The following is an 18727-nucleotide window of genomic DNA, read 5'->3' as shown; positions in this document are numbered from 1 at the left end:
AACTATATTTTGATGATAATACTTTTGTACTTTTACTTGATTAACCTATGAATGCAGAAATTGTACTTGTATTCCTACACTCTAGTACTTGTACTTTAATTAAGACCACAACAAATCTGAGTACTTCTTTCACCTCTGGTTTTAACCTTTTCTGACTGACAGGGTACTTGTGTTATTGTGAAAGGGTGTACCGGATGTGATATTACGTTTAACATCTGACTTGACGTGGCTGGTAGGACAAGGCGTAGCTAGTAAACATCACAGAAAGCCGAAAACACACAGCGGACATTAGAGCCTAAAAACACCGACTCTTTAAACATCATACCCGGTTCACACAGAGCCCGTCGGTGTCCTCCGTTCTGCTGTAACCGTCGGTGGTTGTCACAGCAACTGTCAGCGTCCCCAAGAAAAAAGACAGTTGGGGCGTTAGCATAGCAGCCTAGCATAGCAACCTAGCCTTAGCAACAGCAGCTAGCATTAGCATCAGACGATTACAAAGATGATCGCGCTAATCAACAAACTGCTGGACTGGTTCAAGGCGCTATTCTGGAAAGAGGAGATGGAGCTGACCCTGGTAGGGCTGCAGTACTCTGGGAAAACGACCTTCGTCAATGTGATAGCGGTGAGTGTGGAGGGTGGTTTTTATGCTAGCGCCAGCTGTCAGTTAGCATCTGGCTGCATCCATTGTTATCTTGCAGTGGTGAGGTCAGCTAGCTGTGGCTGTACTACTGTAAGCCGCTGAATGAGTTAAGATGATTTAGATGTCACATTTGTATTGGCTTGCTATGTTTTTCACTGAGAAAACATTCTTTTACGGTCAAACACTTAACCCTTATGTCGGCTGTGATGTGCTGTTTAATCAGACAAATCTGAATTCCTGTATTCGTCCCAGAGGAGACATTTATATAGTTACAGCAGTATAGATGATGAAAAATACAAATAACACACTATTAGATAAATAAGGCATGCACATAGTATTTAAAATAAAACATTTACATAAGAAAACATTCAGGGAAAAGCAGTATTTATAAAATAAAATAAGTGTAACATTGTAGAATACTGTGTGGTAGAGGGTAGTGTTAAATAAGTACAATTTATATATTTACATAATAACATACAGAGTCTTGTCGGAATGGACTACCTAAGAAGTATCAGCCAGTAGTAATTAATATTAGCTAGTAATTGTGCACATCTGCTACTTTGCACAATTGTAATGTATATATAATCCAAAGCCAATATGTGTCTGTAGTATATTTCTATATATTCCTGTAGCGAGTGAGACTGTATAGAGTATTTAATATTTTTGGTGTCATATACAGTAGATACCTTAGTGATATATGTCCTTTTTTTATTGTGAATTGTATATACTGCTGCTAATGTTATTGTATATTTTAAACATTTTAACTTGTGTGATGTTTGACAACACTGCTGCTAGGACAAAATCATTTCCTAATTTCTGACAAATACAGTTTCTATGTATCTGCTTTCACGTGGATGTTGTTAAGCTCCATACATTGGGATGTTCGTACCAGAATGAAAGGCCGTTTTTTGGGACATTAACCCCCCATCAGTGGAGCTGGTGGGAAGGCCGGAGGAAGGGTTTTTATAGGTCTGGTGATGGAGGATCGATCAGCCTCCTGCTGTCGGAGTGACCTTCCCTCTCTTTAGACTCGGACATCCGCCTCCCCTGCTGACCATGCACACACCACACATTTTGACCCACTAACATAGATTTTCCCATTTACCTTATTTATATTAGTGGAAGTTTTGGTATTTACCATCCACTGCTTTTTTTTAATCTGAAATGCATTATTGATGTGTAGGGTAAAATGAGGTGAGGTGCTGTAGCTCTTGAAACAGGCCAACATGTCTGAGAGAATGGAACAGAAAAAACACTGCATTTCATAATTCGTAAGGAACTGTTTTAATGTAGATTTTTGACATCAAATCCCAATATTTTAAACCCACATGTCTTTCTATTGTAAATCTGAATTGCAGTTTGGAGTGCAAACTAGAGCCTTACTATACTTTATTCATTCAACATAGTTTTTTGTTTGTTACAGCAGCATGTTGACAGGCACTAGACATGAGATATAGTTAAATTGACTATCTAAAGAATACACAATATAAAATATGGTATACATTAGGGCTGCTCGATTATGGCAAAAATTATAATCTCGATTATTTGGGTCAATAATTGAAAACGATTATCCATTTACTTTGAAAACATCAATTTATTGGAGAAAAAAAAATGTGAACAGTATGTTTTTAACAGTTGATTATCCTGAACTTTAAATAGAACTCAACTGAAAAACCTAAAAAAATAAAAGTAATAATAATAATAAAAAAATAATCATTTTATTTCGATTACGTTGTTTTCGTAATCGTTGCAAGCCATAATCGTAATTGCGATTAAAATACGATTAATTGAGCTGCCCTAGTATACTAGGGTTGCCAGAAACTGACCATGATCAAAATCGATTATTCGGCAGCCCTGGCGAATAATAATCGATTATTCGACCCCCCCGCCCCCCCCCCCCCACGGGAGAAAAAAAAAAAGAAAATCAGACAAAAGGAATTCCGTTGTTGTCTTTACTGTAACAACAAACAAGCTTGTCATCACAACGACGTGGCCTTGAAGTGAAGTTGGTAATGGCCAGCTGTGCTGCGTCTTTCTCTGTAACCTCTTTGGCGTGCTTCGCACTCAAATGCGAACGCATTGTTGAGGTTGAGCTGTGATAGACCAACGTCTTTTCGCAGAGCTTGCATTTAACTTCCTTTGGACTTGTAAGTTCGAAGTAGTTCCTCGAGGAGGAACTCTTTTTACCTGCCGCTTTGTTCATCTTTAGTCGCACGTGTGAGGGAGAGGGGGGGCGGGGTCGGTGTGTAGCTGCTGCAGCAGCAGTCTGCTCTGCACGCAGGCTTCCTCCAAGTTTACAGTAAAACAAACTGGTGGTGTGACCAATGGCCATTTACAAGTATTAATACTATTACTATTATTAGCATATATATATTTATATATATATTTTGGTTGAAACTAAGCCAGAAAAAAAAAAAAAAAACATAAATAATAATAAAAAAAATTTAAATAATAAAAAAAAATATATATAAATAAAATCGATTTTTAAAAATAATATTCGATTATGGAGACTGTAACGAATATTCGAATAATCGAATAATCGCTGGCATCCCTATAGTATACATTAGAATACTCTGTAATTATCTACTGCCAAAACAGAAGCATATAAACATTGGATACTATATACATAAAGCTGATATTTAAATCAATATGTGGGCCTTCTGCATGTCTGTATAGGTGTCATTCTAACCACCTTTGCGTATAAAAGCATGTCTGCATTAGAGCCTAAACATATATATATAACCGCTGTTCATCTCTACTGTGTTTTAGTCAGAATAACAACATAACATAAACTAACTATTTGTATTTATGTGACATTTCGACTTCTCTTAAATCTGTCTTTTTATAAATGTTGACCCTCGTGCACTAAGAGCAATGTCTTTCAGTTAAAAAATACTTTTTAGAGCTAGAGAGCTAAGGTCCAAACTTATACATCATGTAAGCCTTTTGTATTCCTTTTTTGAGAGATGACAGGAAACGAGGGGGGGGGGGGGGGGTGAGCAATGGTATTCCATCTGGACTGAAACCCAGCTGCCATCTTAACCCCTCCCTCGCCAGGAACCCAGTATCTTTGGCATTTCTGTTCTGACATTCCTGCCACATATCTCATGACACCAAAATCAATGGTGTGTGTGTGTGTGTGTGTGTGTGTGTGTGTGTGTGTGTGTGTGTGTGTGTGTGTGTGTGTGTGTGTGTGTGTGTGTGTGTGTGTGTGTGTGTGTGTGTGTGTGTGTGTGTGTGTGTGTGTGTGTGTGTGTGTGTGTGTGTGTGTGTGTGGTGTGTGTGTGTGTGTGTGTGTGTGTGTGTGTGTGTGTGTGTGTGTGTGTGTGTGTGTGTGTGTGTGTGTGTGTGTGTGTGTGTGTGTGTGTGTGTGTGTGTGTGTGTGTGTGTGTGTGTGTGTGTGTGTGTGTGTGTGTGTGTGTGTGTGTGTGTGTGTGTGTGTGTGTGTGTGTGTGTGTGTGTGTGTGTGTTTCAGTCAGGCCAGTTCAGTGAAGACATGATTCCTACCGTTGGATTCAACATGAGGAAGATCACAAAGGGCAACGTCACCATCAAGGTGGGTAGCTCCATTCCTCTGCTCCCTTTCTGCAGACACTTATAAGTGCTATATATTATAATAAAGGCTACAGCTAAGAAATCCTTTAATTGTCCACTAATCGAACGGTTTCTTCTCAATTAAACTATACATCTTTTGTTCTGTAAGATGTCAGAAAACAGTGAAAATGTCATGTCGTCCCAGTTTCTCAAAGTCCAAGATGGCGTTCATTTTTTCGTCCAATACCCCAAATATATAAACTTTAATTTGATATAAATAGAGGAATGTAGGACATCTCGATAATTGAGAATTTTAAACAGCATTTTCTGACCTTTCTGCTTGACAACGATTCATGGATAATCAAAGTAGTAGATTTGATTTCGAATAATCATAATTTTACACTTTACAAATCTCCCAAGTTAACTTTTGTTATGTCCCTTTAGGCAGTTGTTCAGATTGAGACAATGCTACAACACATATTTATTGAGTACAGCTAAAATATATTTACCTCAGTTGTAATCATGTGACCAATGATGTCCAAACAGTCATTTACAACACATTGTACACAGGTATTAGTCTTAGAACAAGTTAATGGTGAGAAATCTAATTATTTACAATATTTTCATCATTAAAATCTGAGGTATCAATTACATATCGATCAATGGAAGCAACTCAAAGTATTGATTGTGAGGAGCCCCCTCTCCCTGTGTGCTCTCCCTCTGTCTGCAGCTGTGGGATATCGGCGGCCAGCCTCGGTTCAGGAGCATGTGGGAGCGTTACTGTCGAGGAGTCAGCGCCATCGTGTAAGTCCTGGTTTCCTAAACTATGGTGACCGTCCGCTTAAAGGTCCCCTATTATTCTGTTTTTCATCGACATATTACAGCTCTCAGATATATACAAAACATGTCTCTGAAGTGTTTGGCTCCAAACACCAAATGGGCAGCATTACCCATAATCCCCTCTGTTTCAGCCCTGCTTCCAAAGTGCAGATTCTCTGTCTGTTACTTTAGATGAAAATAAGGAGCCCCTCCCCACGCCCCTCTGAGAGACATTTGGTTACAAATAACTCAATGGTGCTCTAGAGGAGATTCAGGTGATAAGGTGGGGGGGGGGGTACCTTGTTGCTGATTGGCTAATGGTTACACAAGACAAAACATCGTTATGACATCATAAAGTGGCCAAAATCTGATCAGCTCATTTTCAGACAGGTTTTTATAGAAATGGATCAAAAAGAGAGAGAATCTTTTTTCCTGAAACTTTCAGAGTCTCTTTCCACAGAGGGGACACATGTTGATGTAGAAGAGACATGAAGAAGAGGGGACACATGTTGATGTAGAAGAGACGTTAAGAAGAGAGGACACATGTTGATGTAGAAGAGACATGGAGAAGAGGGGACACATGTTGATGTAGAAGAGACATGAAGAAGAAGAGGGGACACATGTTGATGTAGAAGAGACATGAAGAAGAGGGGACACATGTTGATGTAGAAGAGACATGAAGAAGAGGGGACACATGTTGATGTAGAAGAGACAAGAAGAAGAGGGGACACATGTTGATGTAGAGGAAACATGAAGCAGAGGGGACACATGTTGATGTAGAAGAGACATGGAGAAGAGGGGACACGTGTTGATGTAGAAGAGACATGAAGAAGAGGGGACACGTGTTGATGTAGAAGAGACATGAAGAAGAGGGGACACGTGTTGATGTAGAAGAGACATGAAGAAGAGGGGACACGTGTTGATGTAGAAGAGACATGAAGAAGAGGGGACACATGTTGATGTAGAAGAGACATGAAGAAGAGGGGACACATGTTGATGTAGAAGAGACATGAAGAAGAGGGGACGCATGTTGATGTAGAAGAGACATGAAGAAGAGTATTTTGCATAATAGGGGACCTTTAAGGAGGCCGCTTGGACGTCTCTGCTGGGACCAAACATGATAAGTCATTGAAGACATGAAGGAGCCAGGAGTCAGAAAGTCGCACACTTTTCTCCACCAACTCGTATTCAGTACATTAAACACGGAGAGCTGATTATAATGGAATGTTTTGTTCCCACGAGGCTGGTCAGATTATGTGAAAAGGGAGAGAGCAGTTCTGCAGTCTTATTAACCCAGTTGTATTGGTGCGATGGGACAGAGAGGCTGCTGGGTAATTGGGTCAGGGTTACGTAACAGAGAGCACTAAAGTTGTTTTGCATGTCGTGAAAGTGATTCTGATTGGCTGTGGGATTTTTCTACAACACACCAACTTGAGTTTTCCAGGGCAAAACATGATATGATAAGGACCACTCAAAGTGAATAAAGTCATTACTTGGAAAACATTTTGAAATAGTTAATAGTTAGAAAGAAAAACATTATTTTGATAGTCGATTCAAATCAAATGAAGATTTGATTTGAATTGACTATCAATCCAACCTGCCTTGGTCAATGACACTTAAATAGTTTGAATGAACGTACAGATGTTTTAAAGTTATTTTCTTCCTGTTTCAGCTACATGGTGGACGCAGCAGACCCCGAGAAGATCGAGGCCTCAAAGAACGAGCTCCACAACCTGCTGGACAAACCGCAGCTGCAGGGAATTCCTGTAAGGAGCCCGACACACACACACACACACACACACACACACACACACACACACACACACACACACACACACACACACACACACACACACACACACACACACACACACACACACACACACACACACACACACACACACACACACACACACACACACACACACCACACACACACACACACACACACACACACACACCCACACACACACACACACACACACACACACACACACACACACACACACACACACACACACACACTCTCTCTTATTAGTTCCCTGCACAGGAACTAATAAAACCCAACTAAACTTAATTAAACATGCTAACAGTTAACTAAATAGATTATGTTTTAAAACATAACAACCCAGCAGAGGGATTGAATGGACTAAAACAAACCGGTGGAAGGAAGTGAACTTATTTAAAGCCACCGAGTGCGTATACATTACAGAGCTGTCTTCAAAATAAACAACTGTGTCTTTATGATTATATTACTTGTAAAAAGTTGCAGATCAGAGATAAGATAAAGCAGCATGTTTGTCTTTTTATGTGTGGCAAGGATTGTTTTTCCTTTTTGCTTCAATGGGAAAAGAACAACAACACATCTTGTTGTTATTTAGGGAATCTTTAACTGCTTTTATGGCAAGAAACGAAAAAGCAGGACATGGATGTATTCAAATCAGACGGTGAGTGCTATTTCCTCTGACTGCTTCCTAAATGCACTTTATTGGAAGGCCGTGCCTTTTATCATCTGGCTAAAAGGTGACGTCATTGGATTCCCCCCTAAATGCGTCTTTGATGCGTGTACACCTTGCTTTTCGGAGATCAGATATCTCCAGAGCTGCTTACGATGACTCGGCGTAATTTCAGACTGAGTGAACCTCGATGACTTGGCTGGCCCGGACAAAAAAAAGTTTGGGGCAGATTTGACGTAACGTTGGACCTGATCAGAACAACCAACGGAAGCTGAACACGAGCTCTGGTCCCAGATCGTTGTAAACAGGGAAGTGAAAGTGTTTTAAAATGCAGAGATGAGACTTTTATGGTTTTTGGGAAGCCTGTCTCTCGACCTCAGCACTTTGTACTTTCCTCCGTGAGTGAAATACTTTGTTATGCAGAACGAAAATCATATCGAATATCTTTGAACCTGGAGTTCAACACCTTTGCATCTTCAAATGTTTGTATTATCTGTGTATTTAACTGATGTTTATTCCTGCGGTGTTGTTTTCTCTGTAGGTGTTGGTTCTGGGCAATAAGAGGGACCTACCAGGGGCTCTGGATGAGAAGGAGCTCATAGAGAGGATGTAAGTCTGCTCATTTAAAAAGCTCTTTGGAGACGTGTGACACACAGATATTTGTTGTGTGTTTATTTACACGCACGATAATTGAAATATTCCTTAAAGCTTTATTGTTTCTTGCTTTTTTCTCTCTTAATGTTAGCACTTACTGCCCTAGTTTGGATCTTTTTAATAAACAATACCATTAATCCATAAGAAAAACCCCAACATTTTATCCGACATTTTTGCCAGAATAAACAGCATTGTTTTTTACTACTATTATAAGATTTGGGTGCGGTGTGTTTTCACAGCGCCTTAATGGGTGTTTTTGCTTTCTGATGCTATGATATAACCCTTGTATCAGTGGTGTAAAATGATAATTATATCGCTTGTCGCAATTATTTCTGGTTCAATATATCTTCATAGAAAAGTAGTCATGGAAACGGATACAGCTGTTTGCTCAAAATGAATGTTAAACATCATCTTTAGCTTTAAGTGTTTCAGTTTCTTACTTTAGCTTAACATGCATTGGGCTATTGGTGGGAGCAGTAGAAAAGGACCTTGGTGTGAATGTTGATAATACCCTGACATTTAGTGACCATATCCATCGGGCAGCTAACAAAGCGAATGGTATCCTAGCAACGATCCGCAGGTCACTTATATGGACTCTGACGCAGTACGTAGTTTATACACCTCTCTTGTACGGCCACTCCTCGAGTATGGGAGTGTCGCTTGGTCCCCCATGTACAAAAAGGATGCTGAGCTCACCGAGAAAATAGAGAGAAGGACAACGAAGCTGGTTCCAGAACTAAAGGACCAACTGTTAGGGAAATAATGATCTCAGACTCCTAGATGTGACATACAGGACCAACCTTGACGTCTATTTATGTCCTTTAAGGACACAGGCTGCTTCAGCCAATAATGTTATTGTTCCCATTCTGTGACCGGTCAACCCTAGGTCACAGATGGTCTTTGTTGTGGGTGCACTGGGACACTTCCTTCTTTGTTGTTTGTGGACTCCAGGGTATGACATATTCGAGGCCATAAGTGACGGACGCAGGTAACTCAGTGTGCCCAAACTGTCTAAAGCTATCTTATCAAAACATGTTGATTACTCTCTTTTGAAACCAGTTAAACGGGCTAGCAAGAGAGAGGCGCTCCAGAATTGACGTGGCAACCATCCGTGCAGACAGACCGTGACTGTGTGACTTGTGATGTGAATCCTCCGGCCGTAACTCCAAATAAACCTCCAGTGTTTGACATCGAAGCTCCTGCTCTACCCTGTCTCCTTCCTGAGTCGGTGACTCCCGCTGCATTGCTACTACACAGAAGTTTCCATAACACCTACCATATCAAGAACGACTGCGAAGTCTTAAGATCCCGAGCATGTATTATAGAAGGGCGGGGGTAATATGATCGAAGTTTTCGAATATCTCCACAACATCTACAAAACATGATGCCCACTACAACGGGATTATAACACCAGGGGGGTATACTGCGAAGCAGGATTTTCGCTTAGCCGGCTCAATTCAGGGAAAACTCCGGCTTTCCGGTCATCCGAAGCTGGTTCTCTTTTTAGCAGGCTAGATCTCCATGGTAATATATGCTAAGCAGCTAACCTGGTCGGGACCAGGTTAGGTTGCAGGCTAAGAGCTCAACTCAGTGAAAGCACCGCCTGCTGACCAATCAGAGCTCAGTGTGCGGAGTTTAAAGCGATCAAGTCATATTACAGGAGAAAGGAAATACAGAAAAACTGCCGTTGCAGGAAAGACCGCCGGCAAAAATCACAGTGTCACATACTGTATGCAGAAGTATTATTTTAAGCAACACATTAAGTTGACGAAACACTCGAGACAAATGTAATTTGAAGTCAGATTGTGTTTTAGACGGGGCAGTGATATCATAAACCTGTTAATGTACGCATTCAAACACTTGTTCTGTTCCCAGCTGTGTTCACCTTGCAGGTGCAGCTATGTGGCTTTGATCCTGATCAAGTGTTTAAGTCATGGATGTTTAAAGTTTAACTTCTTCATTTTTGACTAGTATTAAAGTTCACTTTTCATTCAGGAAGTATGACGCTGCGCTGTCAGTACGCTTCTCCATGTTTGTGATTGGTCGAAGCTCCAAATACCACCCCTTTCATGTGAACGCGCACCTAACTAGATAGGACACGGCTGGCTTGAGCGATCCACTTGATAACCAGCGTCGTAGTACAGTTTAGCGAGAGCGCGTATGTTTTGGATTAGGCCAACCGGCTAACTCAAACATATCCAGGTTAGGTTGAACCAGGTTCGTAGCATAGGCCCCTGGACTCGTGGACACTGCCTCAAGTTGAAGAAACAGTACTCGAGACTGGCTATCCGCCGCAACTTGTTCAGCCTGCGTGTGGTTGACTTGTGGAATGATCTGCCAGAAAGCGTTGTCACATCCAAGACGGTTAACTGTCTCAAGTCCCTTCTCGACTATTACTGGTCAAACATCACCTTCACTTTGGACTATGTGACTGTTGCCAGCATCCATAGTAAATAAAGAACAGCGATCTACTTATTTATGAGCGACACAGGCCCCATTTACACGGGAACGCAAACAAACCGAATTCGATATCAAAAAAGTCTTCCGTTCACACGGATACGGCTCAATAAATGTGTTCCTTCACACGAGACCGCTCCCAACTTGGGACCCCTTATCGTTTGAGGGGTCCGTTTCCGCGGTTCCGTTACGGCCTCGTGTGAACGAACGGGCTATACGAAAGAGAAAAGTAGCGGATACAACCGTTTCGTTCCCGTGTAAACGGCGCCTAAAAGGCCATAGGCCTACGGCAGCCGTATCCGATTGATTGATTGAGTTCTCAGATCTTAATTAAGTAAAAGTAGTAAAACCACTGTTTATAAATACTCAAGTTAAAGTCCTGCAGTTAAAGGTTGACATAGGAAAAGTATATATCATAGAAATGTAATTAAAGTCATCATAGTAAAAGTTTTCCTTATGCATTTCAGAATAATATATAAAGTTTTGTTTTGTTTTTGTTTGTTTATTTTATTTAAAGGACAGTGCACATTCATTCACATTGCTGTAAATGAGCCAGTATTAGCCAGCAGGCTAATTTTCAACTGTTGTCCTTGGCAAGATGTTAACTGACCACAACAAGACTAGAAAATAAAAACATAATTAAATAGAGTACAGCAGACAACATCAGTACACCAATAAATAAATAGCAGTACAACAATAAATAGGAACAGTAGTACAACAATAGAGAGGAACAAACAAACATGCAAACAGATGAAATATCATCATACCTTGATTCAGTTAAAAGTGTTCACATTTTTGATTGTTTAAAAGCCAGTTCTTATGATTGCGGTTAAATGTATGATAAGAGGTGTTATTCCTGATCTGTATTGGTATTGTGTTCCAGAGTGTAGGTGCCCTCACAGAGAAACAGTGTTTGCCAAAGGAACTGGACCTAAGAGGGACTGCACAGTCCCCTCTTAGGGCAGACCTTGTGGTTCTGCTGTTTGAGTTTTTCTGCTGTATAAAAGTGCAGAGTGGTGGGGGTGCCTTGCCGTTTAGAATTTTAAAAATGAGACATGCATCAGTGTGTTTTAATATATTTTCCCAGCTGAGCAGGTTATGTTTGTCCAGGATTTTGCAATGGTGTTATAGCTTAGGCTTTCTGTCCAAAACGTTGAGAGCTTGTTTGTGAAGTGACAGGATAGGCCTTAATGTTGTGCTATTCACCTGGGACCAGCTGTTCATACAGTATGTTAGGTGGGGAAGGATCATGGCAGTCATATAGAGTTTTGCTACAGGTGTTGTCAAATAGTTCCTTATATATCTAAAGTTAGCTAGATTGTATTTAGTTATTTGCGTTTCTCACTTGTTTTTTGAAGGATAAAGTAGTGTCAAGGATAATGCCTAGATATTTGAAATGTGTAACTGTTTTGAATGACCTCCCCAGGACACATAGACCTTGGGTTCACAGTGTGATACAGTGTTGGTCTTGCTAAAAAACATACAGACTGTCTTCTTAACATTCAGATATAGCTGTGAGTCAGTAAGCCATTGATTTACATGAACCATTGCATCATTTAATTTGTCCGCAGCTTGGGCCTTGGTCTTTGCATGGACATAAATGACAGTGTCATCAGCGTACATTTGCACCTCACATCCAGTGCACACTGAGGGCAAGTCATTTATATAAAGGCTGAATAGTATTGGGCCCAGGATAGATCCCTGGGGTACCACCCAGTTCATTCCTCAGGGGTGGTTGATGTCTCGCCACTTACCCTTACACACTGAACTCTGTCTGACAGATAGGAGCTCATCCAGTCTATTGCACTGGGTGAGAAATTAAAATAAGACATTTTGTGAATGAGTACTTTATGATTGACTGTATCAAAAGCTTTCTTAAGATCCAAGAAGATTGCTCCAACAATGCCTCCTTTGTCCATTTTTAATTTAATATTTTCCACAAGGAAACAATTTGCGGTCTCAGTGGAATGATTGGCTCGGAAGCCGAATTGCATGGGGTGTAGTGTGAAAGGACTACTGTTAAGATGTCCAGTCAATTGCTCAGCTACACATTTCCTCAGAGATCTTAGACATGACAGGTAAATACTAATGGGCCTATAGTTGTTTGCATCAGTTGTGTCCCCGGATTTGTGGACTGGCACAACAATGGCTAACTTCCAGTCTTTTGGGAATGTTCCCTCCCTAAAAGAGGTGTTAATTATTTTGGTAATTGTCCCTGTGAGGGTAGTAGCATGTTTCTTTAGAAACAGAGAATCCAGTCCAAAAGTTTCTTTTGATTTGGAATTGTTTAAAGAAGAAATTATAGAATTAACTTGGATTCAGAAGTCTCTGTCAGGGAGAAGACTGGCTGTGTATAATCAATAGGTGATGAATGTATTTGACCAATTTGGGGGACTGTTTATAGTCAGCCTCACAGAATCAATAAAATGGTTTATTAAAAATAGCCGCTATTTCTGCTGGCCCCTTACATAAGGTTCCATTGTTACTGATCTCAGCTGCTTTGTTATTTATGTCCTTTCCCCTGTTAGGTTCTGCGAGACAGTCCCAGATTGTTTATGATTCCCCTTAGATTCATGAATGAGATTAACAAAGAAGTTGGATTTAGCCTGCCACTGGATTTCCTTTGTAACTCTGTTCGTAAGGACGCAAATATAAGCCCTTGTCAGGTCACTAAATTTGACCATTAAGAGAGTGCTTTAGAGCATTATCTCTCTCCTTCATTGATTTCCTGATGTCACTATTAATCCAGGGGAGGGTGTGTTTATTTTTGGCCTTAGATTCGCTTTTCCTGAGAAATCGTTTTAATATATTTTGGATTGTTGACATAAGGGCATGTGTGTTGGTATCCACATCTGTAGTGGTGATGCAATATGTTTCAGATTTCAATAAATGTCTTTATTTGACAGTAATCGTTAATAATACCTAATTTATCAGTTCAATATATATTGTTTTATCAATCATCTGAATCTGCAAAGCTGCAAGACATTTCCTCTAAAAGTATAAAGTGGCATTACATGGAAATACTCACAAGTACCACAACGTTGTACTTTAGTGCAGTAACAGAGTCATGTGATCGGTCTGTGGTCACATGCTTTTTGGATATCAAGAAACAGACGTACATTGTTTGGGCTTGACCGTAGATAATCATTCTGTTGCATCATCGCAGATCTCAGGTTGTTGTTTCTGCACGACTGTTTTATCCTCCGACTGTCTTTGGAATTGATTTGGGGTTTTTGGGTTTATTCAGGAACCTGTCGGCCATCCAGGACAGAGAGATCTGCTGCTACTCCATCTCCTGCAAGGAGAAAGACAACATCGGTACCACACACACACACACACACACTCACTCTCACACACTCTCTCTCTCACACTCACACTCACACACTTCCTGTCTGACGCCAACTCTGTCTCTCTTTGCAGACATCACTCTTCAGTGGTTGATCCAACACCCGGACTAAGGGAGTTCCTGAGAACACACACGCCCCCCCAACAGAACAGGCCACGCCCACCTGTCCTCACACACACACACACACTTGCTCTTTGATCAAACCCCCCTAACCCCCCCATCCATCATTGTATTTATACCTCCTCACCCCTCGATACTCTTATGGATGCACTGATGCCTCATTTTAGTTTTTTTTATTAAAGTATTGAATATAATATATAACTCGGAAGCCGGTCGACCCGTCAGAAACCGGATCACCTGTTTTCTGGTTTAATCAAACCTAATCATGTCAGGGTTTAAAATCATGAATTACCGTACAATGTTCTGGGATGTATCGCCATAGATGAAATGAGAACACAACTCTCCCAGAACTCATCGTAATTAATTAGAAATGTATATCTTCATCCTAATAATCTGATATTTTTCTTTATCATCGTCAAATCATGTGATGGAACAACTTTCCGTCTTCAAAGTTGGATATCCTAAAGGTGGAAAATGCTCATACAGAGTCTGAGGAGAAACCCCTGACGTGCTGCCTCCGTGGTTTGACAGATAATTTGCAGCACTAATGACTTGATAAGCTCATTTCCTTCAACACACAGTAGTCCCCTGTACTAAAGCACATTCAAATACCAGCAGGTTATTTTTTTGGAGGCGAAAACTCTCCAAAAAAGATTGTGATTTCTGACATTCAACCCTAGTCACTGATGCTTCTTCGCAAAGGTGTTTTAAATCGAATACAACATATATATACGTCTTTATTTATACAATAGTATAAGTGTCATTTCACCCAAATTACAGAACACAAACCTTAGTTATAGGTAATATTCCTCCGCTAGAATATACTCCCTGAAAAATCAAAACAGTCGACAGTAAGGTCTGTAGATCAGCCAAAAACAACAACAACAACAACAACAACAACAACAACAAGAATCCACAGAGAAAATAAAAAATTTTTGTAAATTGGGTGAAATTACTTTTACTGTTTAACACTAGCAAACTAAAACATGGTATGAGTGCATCTGAACAGATCTCCACAACAGCCTCCGTGATAAAACATGTATTTATAAATTGGTTTGGATCCTTAAGAAACATCTTGGTTTTTAAACATCGGCCATTTTGACTTTTACTCGTAAGCTGTTAAAAAGGGCGCACACTCACATTAGCATTATTAGCTGGAGCCTGTTGTGTGGATCTTCCTCCACTTCTCCCATGAGCCTCCTCTCCACCCCCTCCCCCACCTTTATCAACAGTAACCACACATCTGCCTTCATCATTTCCTCCCTCCTCTGTTGATTTCCTTGCCTCCTTTCCTCCTTCCTCTCTACCTCCACATCCATCCATCCATCCACACCTCCATTATTTCACGTTTATATAATCCTGAGAAGCCCCTCTTCCTCTCGCCTGTTGTAAACTGCTTGTCCTCCTCCGTGTTCCCTCTGTCCTTCCTTCCTTTTGGATGTTACCTCCTTTCCTTGCCGCCAAGTCCCGCCCCTTTCACCGCCACTCTTGTTCTCCCGCAGAGCGAGGGATTAAAAACCTTTTTATTGCACTGTTGATTTCAGTTTTGTAAGATATTAATAATGAGAATAATGTTAATAATCTTCTTATTGTGACATAACCTGGTCTGTCCAGAAATGAAGGAAGTGGTACTCTAACAGGAGAAGGAGAAATGTCGTTTTGTTTCTGTTCATATCTCTGTAATAAGCTTTTTATTTCTTATTGTTTTATATTGTTATTATTTTGTATTGTTTTTTTTTTGACTTCACAAGTCAGTGTTTTCTGCTCTGAGACGTCTGCTGATTGGACCTGGGGTGTCATGTGATCAAATGCAACGTACACACATCATGTCGGATTAAATGGAGCGATGTAATTAATTAAGCGTTATAACTCCCACATATTAAATGTTTATTTTAAAATCGATTTATTTAAAAGTGTTTATCCCATTATTTTCCTCTTGTCACATTTCCATCGCTCATGGCAACAGGAGAAAATCGAAATATCGTGATTATCTCAACAGACGATATTCATCTGACTTCATAATATTTAACAGAACATGTCCTCATCCTGTCCTTTGAATAACCACAGAAAACATTACATGGAAGTCTTTGGCTGCCAACATTAATGATTTATAATGCTTTTCTTTGCAGGTTGTGTAATGACTTTAAATATCATCATTAAATTATAATTATATTGTTGAAAATGAAAAATTGCCATCACAATAAAAACAAATTGGTACTTTTCATGTACTACCTGTCATATTGAGTGAGATTGATTGTAAAACTGGCAGAAAATGTTTAAATGAAAGTGAAAAAATTAAATAGCGACATCCTGGATTTAGCTTTTTTCTAAGACTATGTAAATGGCTATTTCTTAGGTCATTTTCACATTTATTAATTCCAAAAATTAAGACCTGGGCAGCCATTGGCTTTCAAATAAACTATTCTTACTGAATTGTTGTGTTTATGATAAACACCATTAGCAAGGAATGTGGTTTAAGGGCAGGATTTGGACTGTGGTGAACCAGAATGATGCAGCACAAGAAAACCTAATTGTATCCATGTATTCAGCTGGTCTAGCTAATGGTGGAAGCAAAGCATTGTGGGTTTTTCTTTGGTGTGAAGGGCAGCATTTTTAAGCATTCAAGCCTTTAGCTAGACAGTTAAGTAATCCATGTTATTCAAATGGCATCGACTTTAGCAAAAGCAAGTATTAAAAAGTATGTTTATACAGCTTTATGTCCAAAATATACTTATCGAATAAGAAGGAGGTTTTACGAGAAGTACCGATGAAAACCAGATCAAAAAGCTTTCATCCAAAGTCAAAACGTTAGCACTTACATTCATACAAAGATCTTCATTAACATTTTGCTTACATTGCTACACTATTCTCGCAGTACTTATGTTCCCGTTTGATTCATTTGTAACATCTATGTGAAATACTGACACTTCCTGGTCCTGACAGCAGCCAATCAGACTGCAGAACAAACGGGAAGCACATTACCTGTCTGTATGTTCTTCTGTACTAGGGTTGTTTCATTTAAGAGTGGTCTAACTGTCAGTGTATGTGGGGGTTACACTTTACACTGTCGGTTCAAACGAGGTCAGTGTGGCTTCATGTTGGCTAAGTACTCTCCAAATTCAAAGTCCATATTTAGACAAGAACGCTCCAAATTTCTAGTTTAGAAATGTTCTACCTCTGCCGGTTTTTATCAAGGTTGCTAAGGCTGCTTGTTAAGATCCTTTTTGATATCGATAAATCTGTTTAATACTTATCTGATAAGTTGTTTGGTCTCTTTAAACCCCATCACAAGTTCTTTGTCGCTGCACATGTCCTTAAAATGACTAAAAACTACACATTGCGACTGCTATAGAAGATTCAAACTCCCAAAAAATGCAATATCCAACTCCTATTAAAGCGAGAACAAGCTACCAAGGACTCGCTCTCGATCGAACCGAAACAATACATTGAACTCCCAAATACTCAAGATACAACACCTAAAAACTCAATATCGAACTCCCAACAATGATGCATCCCCAAGCATCCTTAAACCCCCAAATCCTCGAGACCACACCCCCCAAATATTCGAATTCAACCCCGAACAACGTCAGATCAAACTCACTGCAATGCTTTGACTAAGTCCTTATTGAAAGATTGGTTTCTGCAGCAAAGCAGCAGCGATGCTAAAGCTGCAAACAAGTTAGCATCTTCAGCTCGACAGTGAAAAGCTTCTTATTTCTTTACTTCCTGAAACCATTATAGGAAATAGGAGTAGGCAGGGAACAACAAAAAGCACACAGCACATCAATTGCATCAAATAACCCTGTTTGATTTCCAAAAGTGAAAACGACTACTTTCGGGAAGTCGCACAAACCAAAGTCAACTTAATTGCCAATCTCAAAATATGTTTGTACACACAGAAAGATCGAAATACTGTTTCTCACAGTCCCGAGTATTTCGATCTGTCCATGTGTGTTCAATTGACTTTGACCAATGGAAGCAGCCCCGTAATTAGAAGGTTTGAAATAAGTTCCGTTCATTGATTGGACGAGCACTTGTTTTTAAGAAATCCCGTTAACACTAAAAACGTCTGTGGAGTCAAAAAAGCCTTCATTTCTTGATTTACACCCGAAACGCATCGGGATCTCACTGACGGACAGACGAGACCTGAAGTTTAAAGTGTTGTTTTTGGTTTGCTGGTAAACTGAGGTTCTTTAACGAGTTTACCAGCATGTCGTATTACGTCAGAGCAACGCCTGCAGATGACCGCTGTCGATATTTCCTGTACTTGTTGATCAGGTCGAGCAGCTCTGTTCTGATTGGCTCTTCTGTTTTGCATGCTGAGGGCAGGGATTGTATATTTGTGGGACCTGATGAAATAAATGGTTATTTTGGTGCAATTTCATCAAAATAAAGGCCGTAATCCAGTGAATCAACCTGAGTGTTAAACTGCAGAAAAGTCACGTAAGCACACAACATGAGATGTACTAAAAAAAAGTGCAATAAACCGACGTATCGACATGTGCTTATATTTGATTCCACATGCTTATAGTGTCTGAGAAGGGTCACGTAAAGACTGCTTGTGCTTACCTTACTTTTCTTACACTGGATTCAGGTCATTGTAAAGTTTCACGTGATCTTTTTATGGCAAATACTCTTACGTCTTGTGATTCTGCACGTGCAAACAGACACAGTACACCGTACTGTACGGTTAACTCTTGA

General features: G+C 40.0%; 1 protein-coding gene across 1 annotated transcript; it reads left to right on the top strand.

The window, feature by feature from the left end:
• The first annotated feature begins 210 nt into the window (after window positions 1–210).
• LOC117449149 (ADP-ribosylation factor-like protein 8A) lies at window positions 211–14018 on the top strand. Its single transcript, XM_034086578.2, has 7 exons — window positions 211–622; window positions 4116–4196; window positions 4905–4978; window positions 6666–6759; window positions 7991–8058; window positions 13808–13878; window positions 13981–14018. The coding sequence occupies exons 1-7, from the start codon at window positions 500–502 to the stop codon at window positions 14016–14018; spliced, it is 549 nt and encodes a 182-aa protein (XP_033942469.1). The 5' UTR covers window positions 211–499.
• Window positions 14019–18727: the final 4709 nt, after the last annotated feature.

Source organism: Pseudochaenichthys georgianus, chromosome 7, assembly GCF_902827115.2.
Source record: "Pseudochaenichthys georgianus chromosome 7, fPseGeo1.2, whole genome shotgun sequence".
Classification (NCBI taxonomy): Eukaryota; Metazoa; Chordata; class Actinopteri; order Perciformes; family Channichthyidae; genus Pseudochaenichthys; species Pseudochaenichthys georgianus.
Note: the sequence above shows the minus strand (reverse complement) of the source record. Positions and strands in the feature narration are given on the sequence as shown.

Excerpts from the sequence above, each read along its gene's own strand:
- LOC117449149 (XM_034086578.2), top strand. The coding sequence starts at position 500 with ATGATCGCGCTAATCAACAAACTGCTGGACTGGTTCAAGGCGCTATTC. Across the intron at positions 4,979-6,665 it reads CGAGGAGTCAGCGCCATCGT|CTACATGGTGGACGCAGCAG; the intron begins GTAAGTCCTGGT and ends TTCCTGTTTCAG. Across the intron at positions 6,760-7,990 it reads CGCAGCTGCAGGGAATTCCT|GTGTTGGTTCTGGGCAATAA; the intron begins GTAAGGAGCCCG and ends TTTTCTCTGTAG.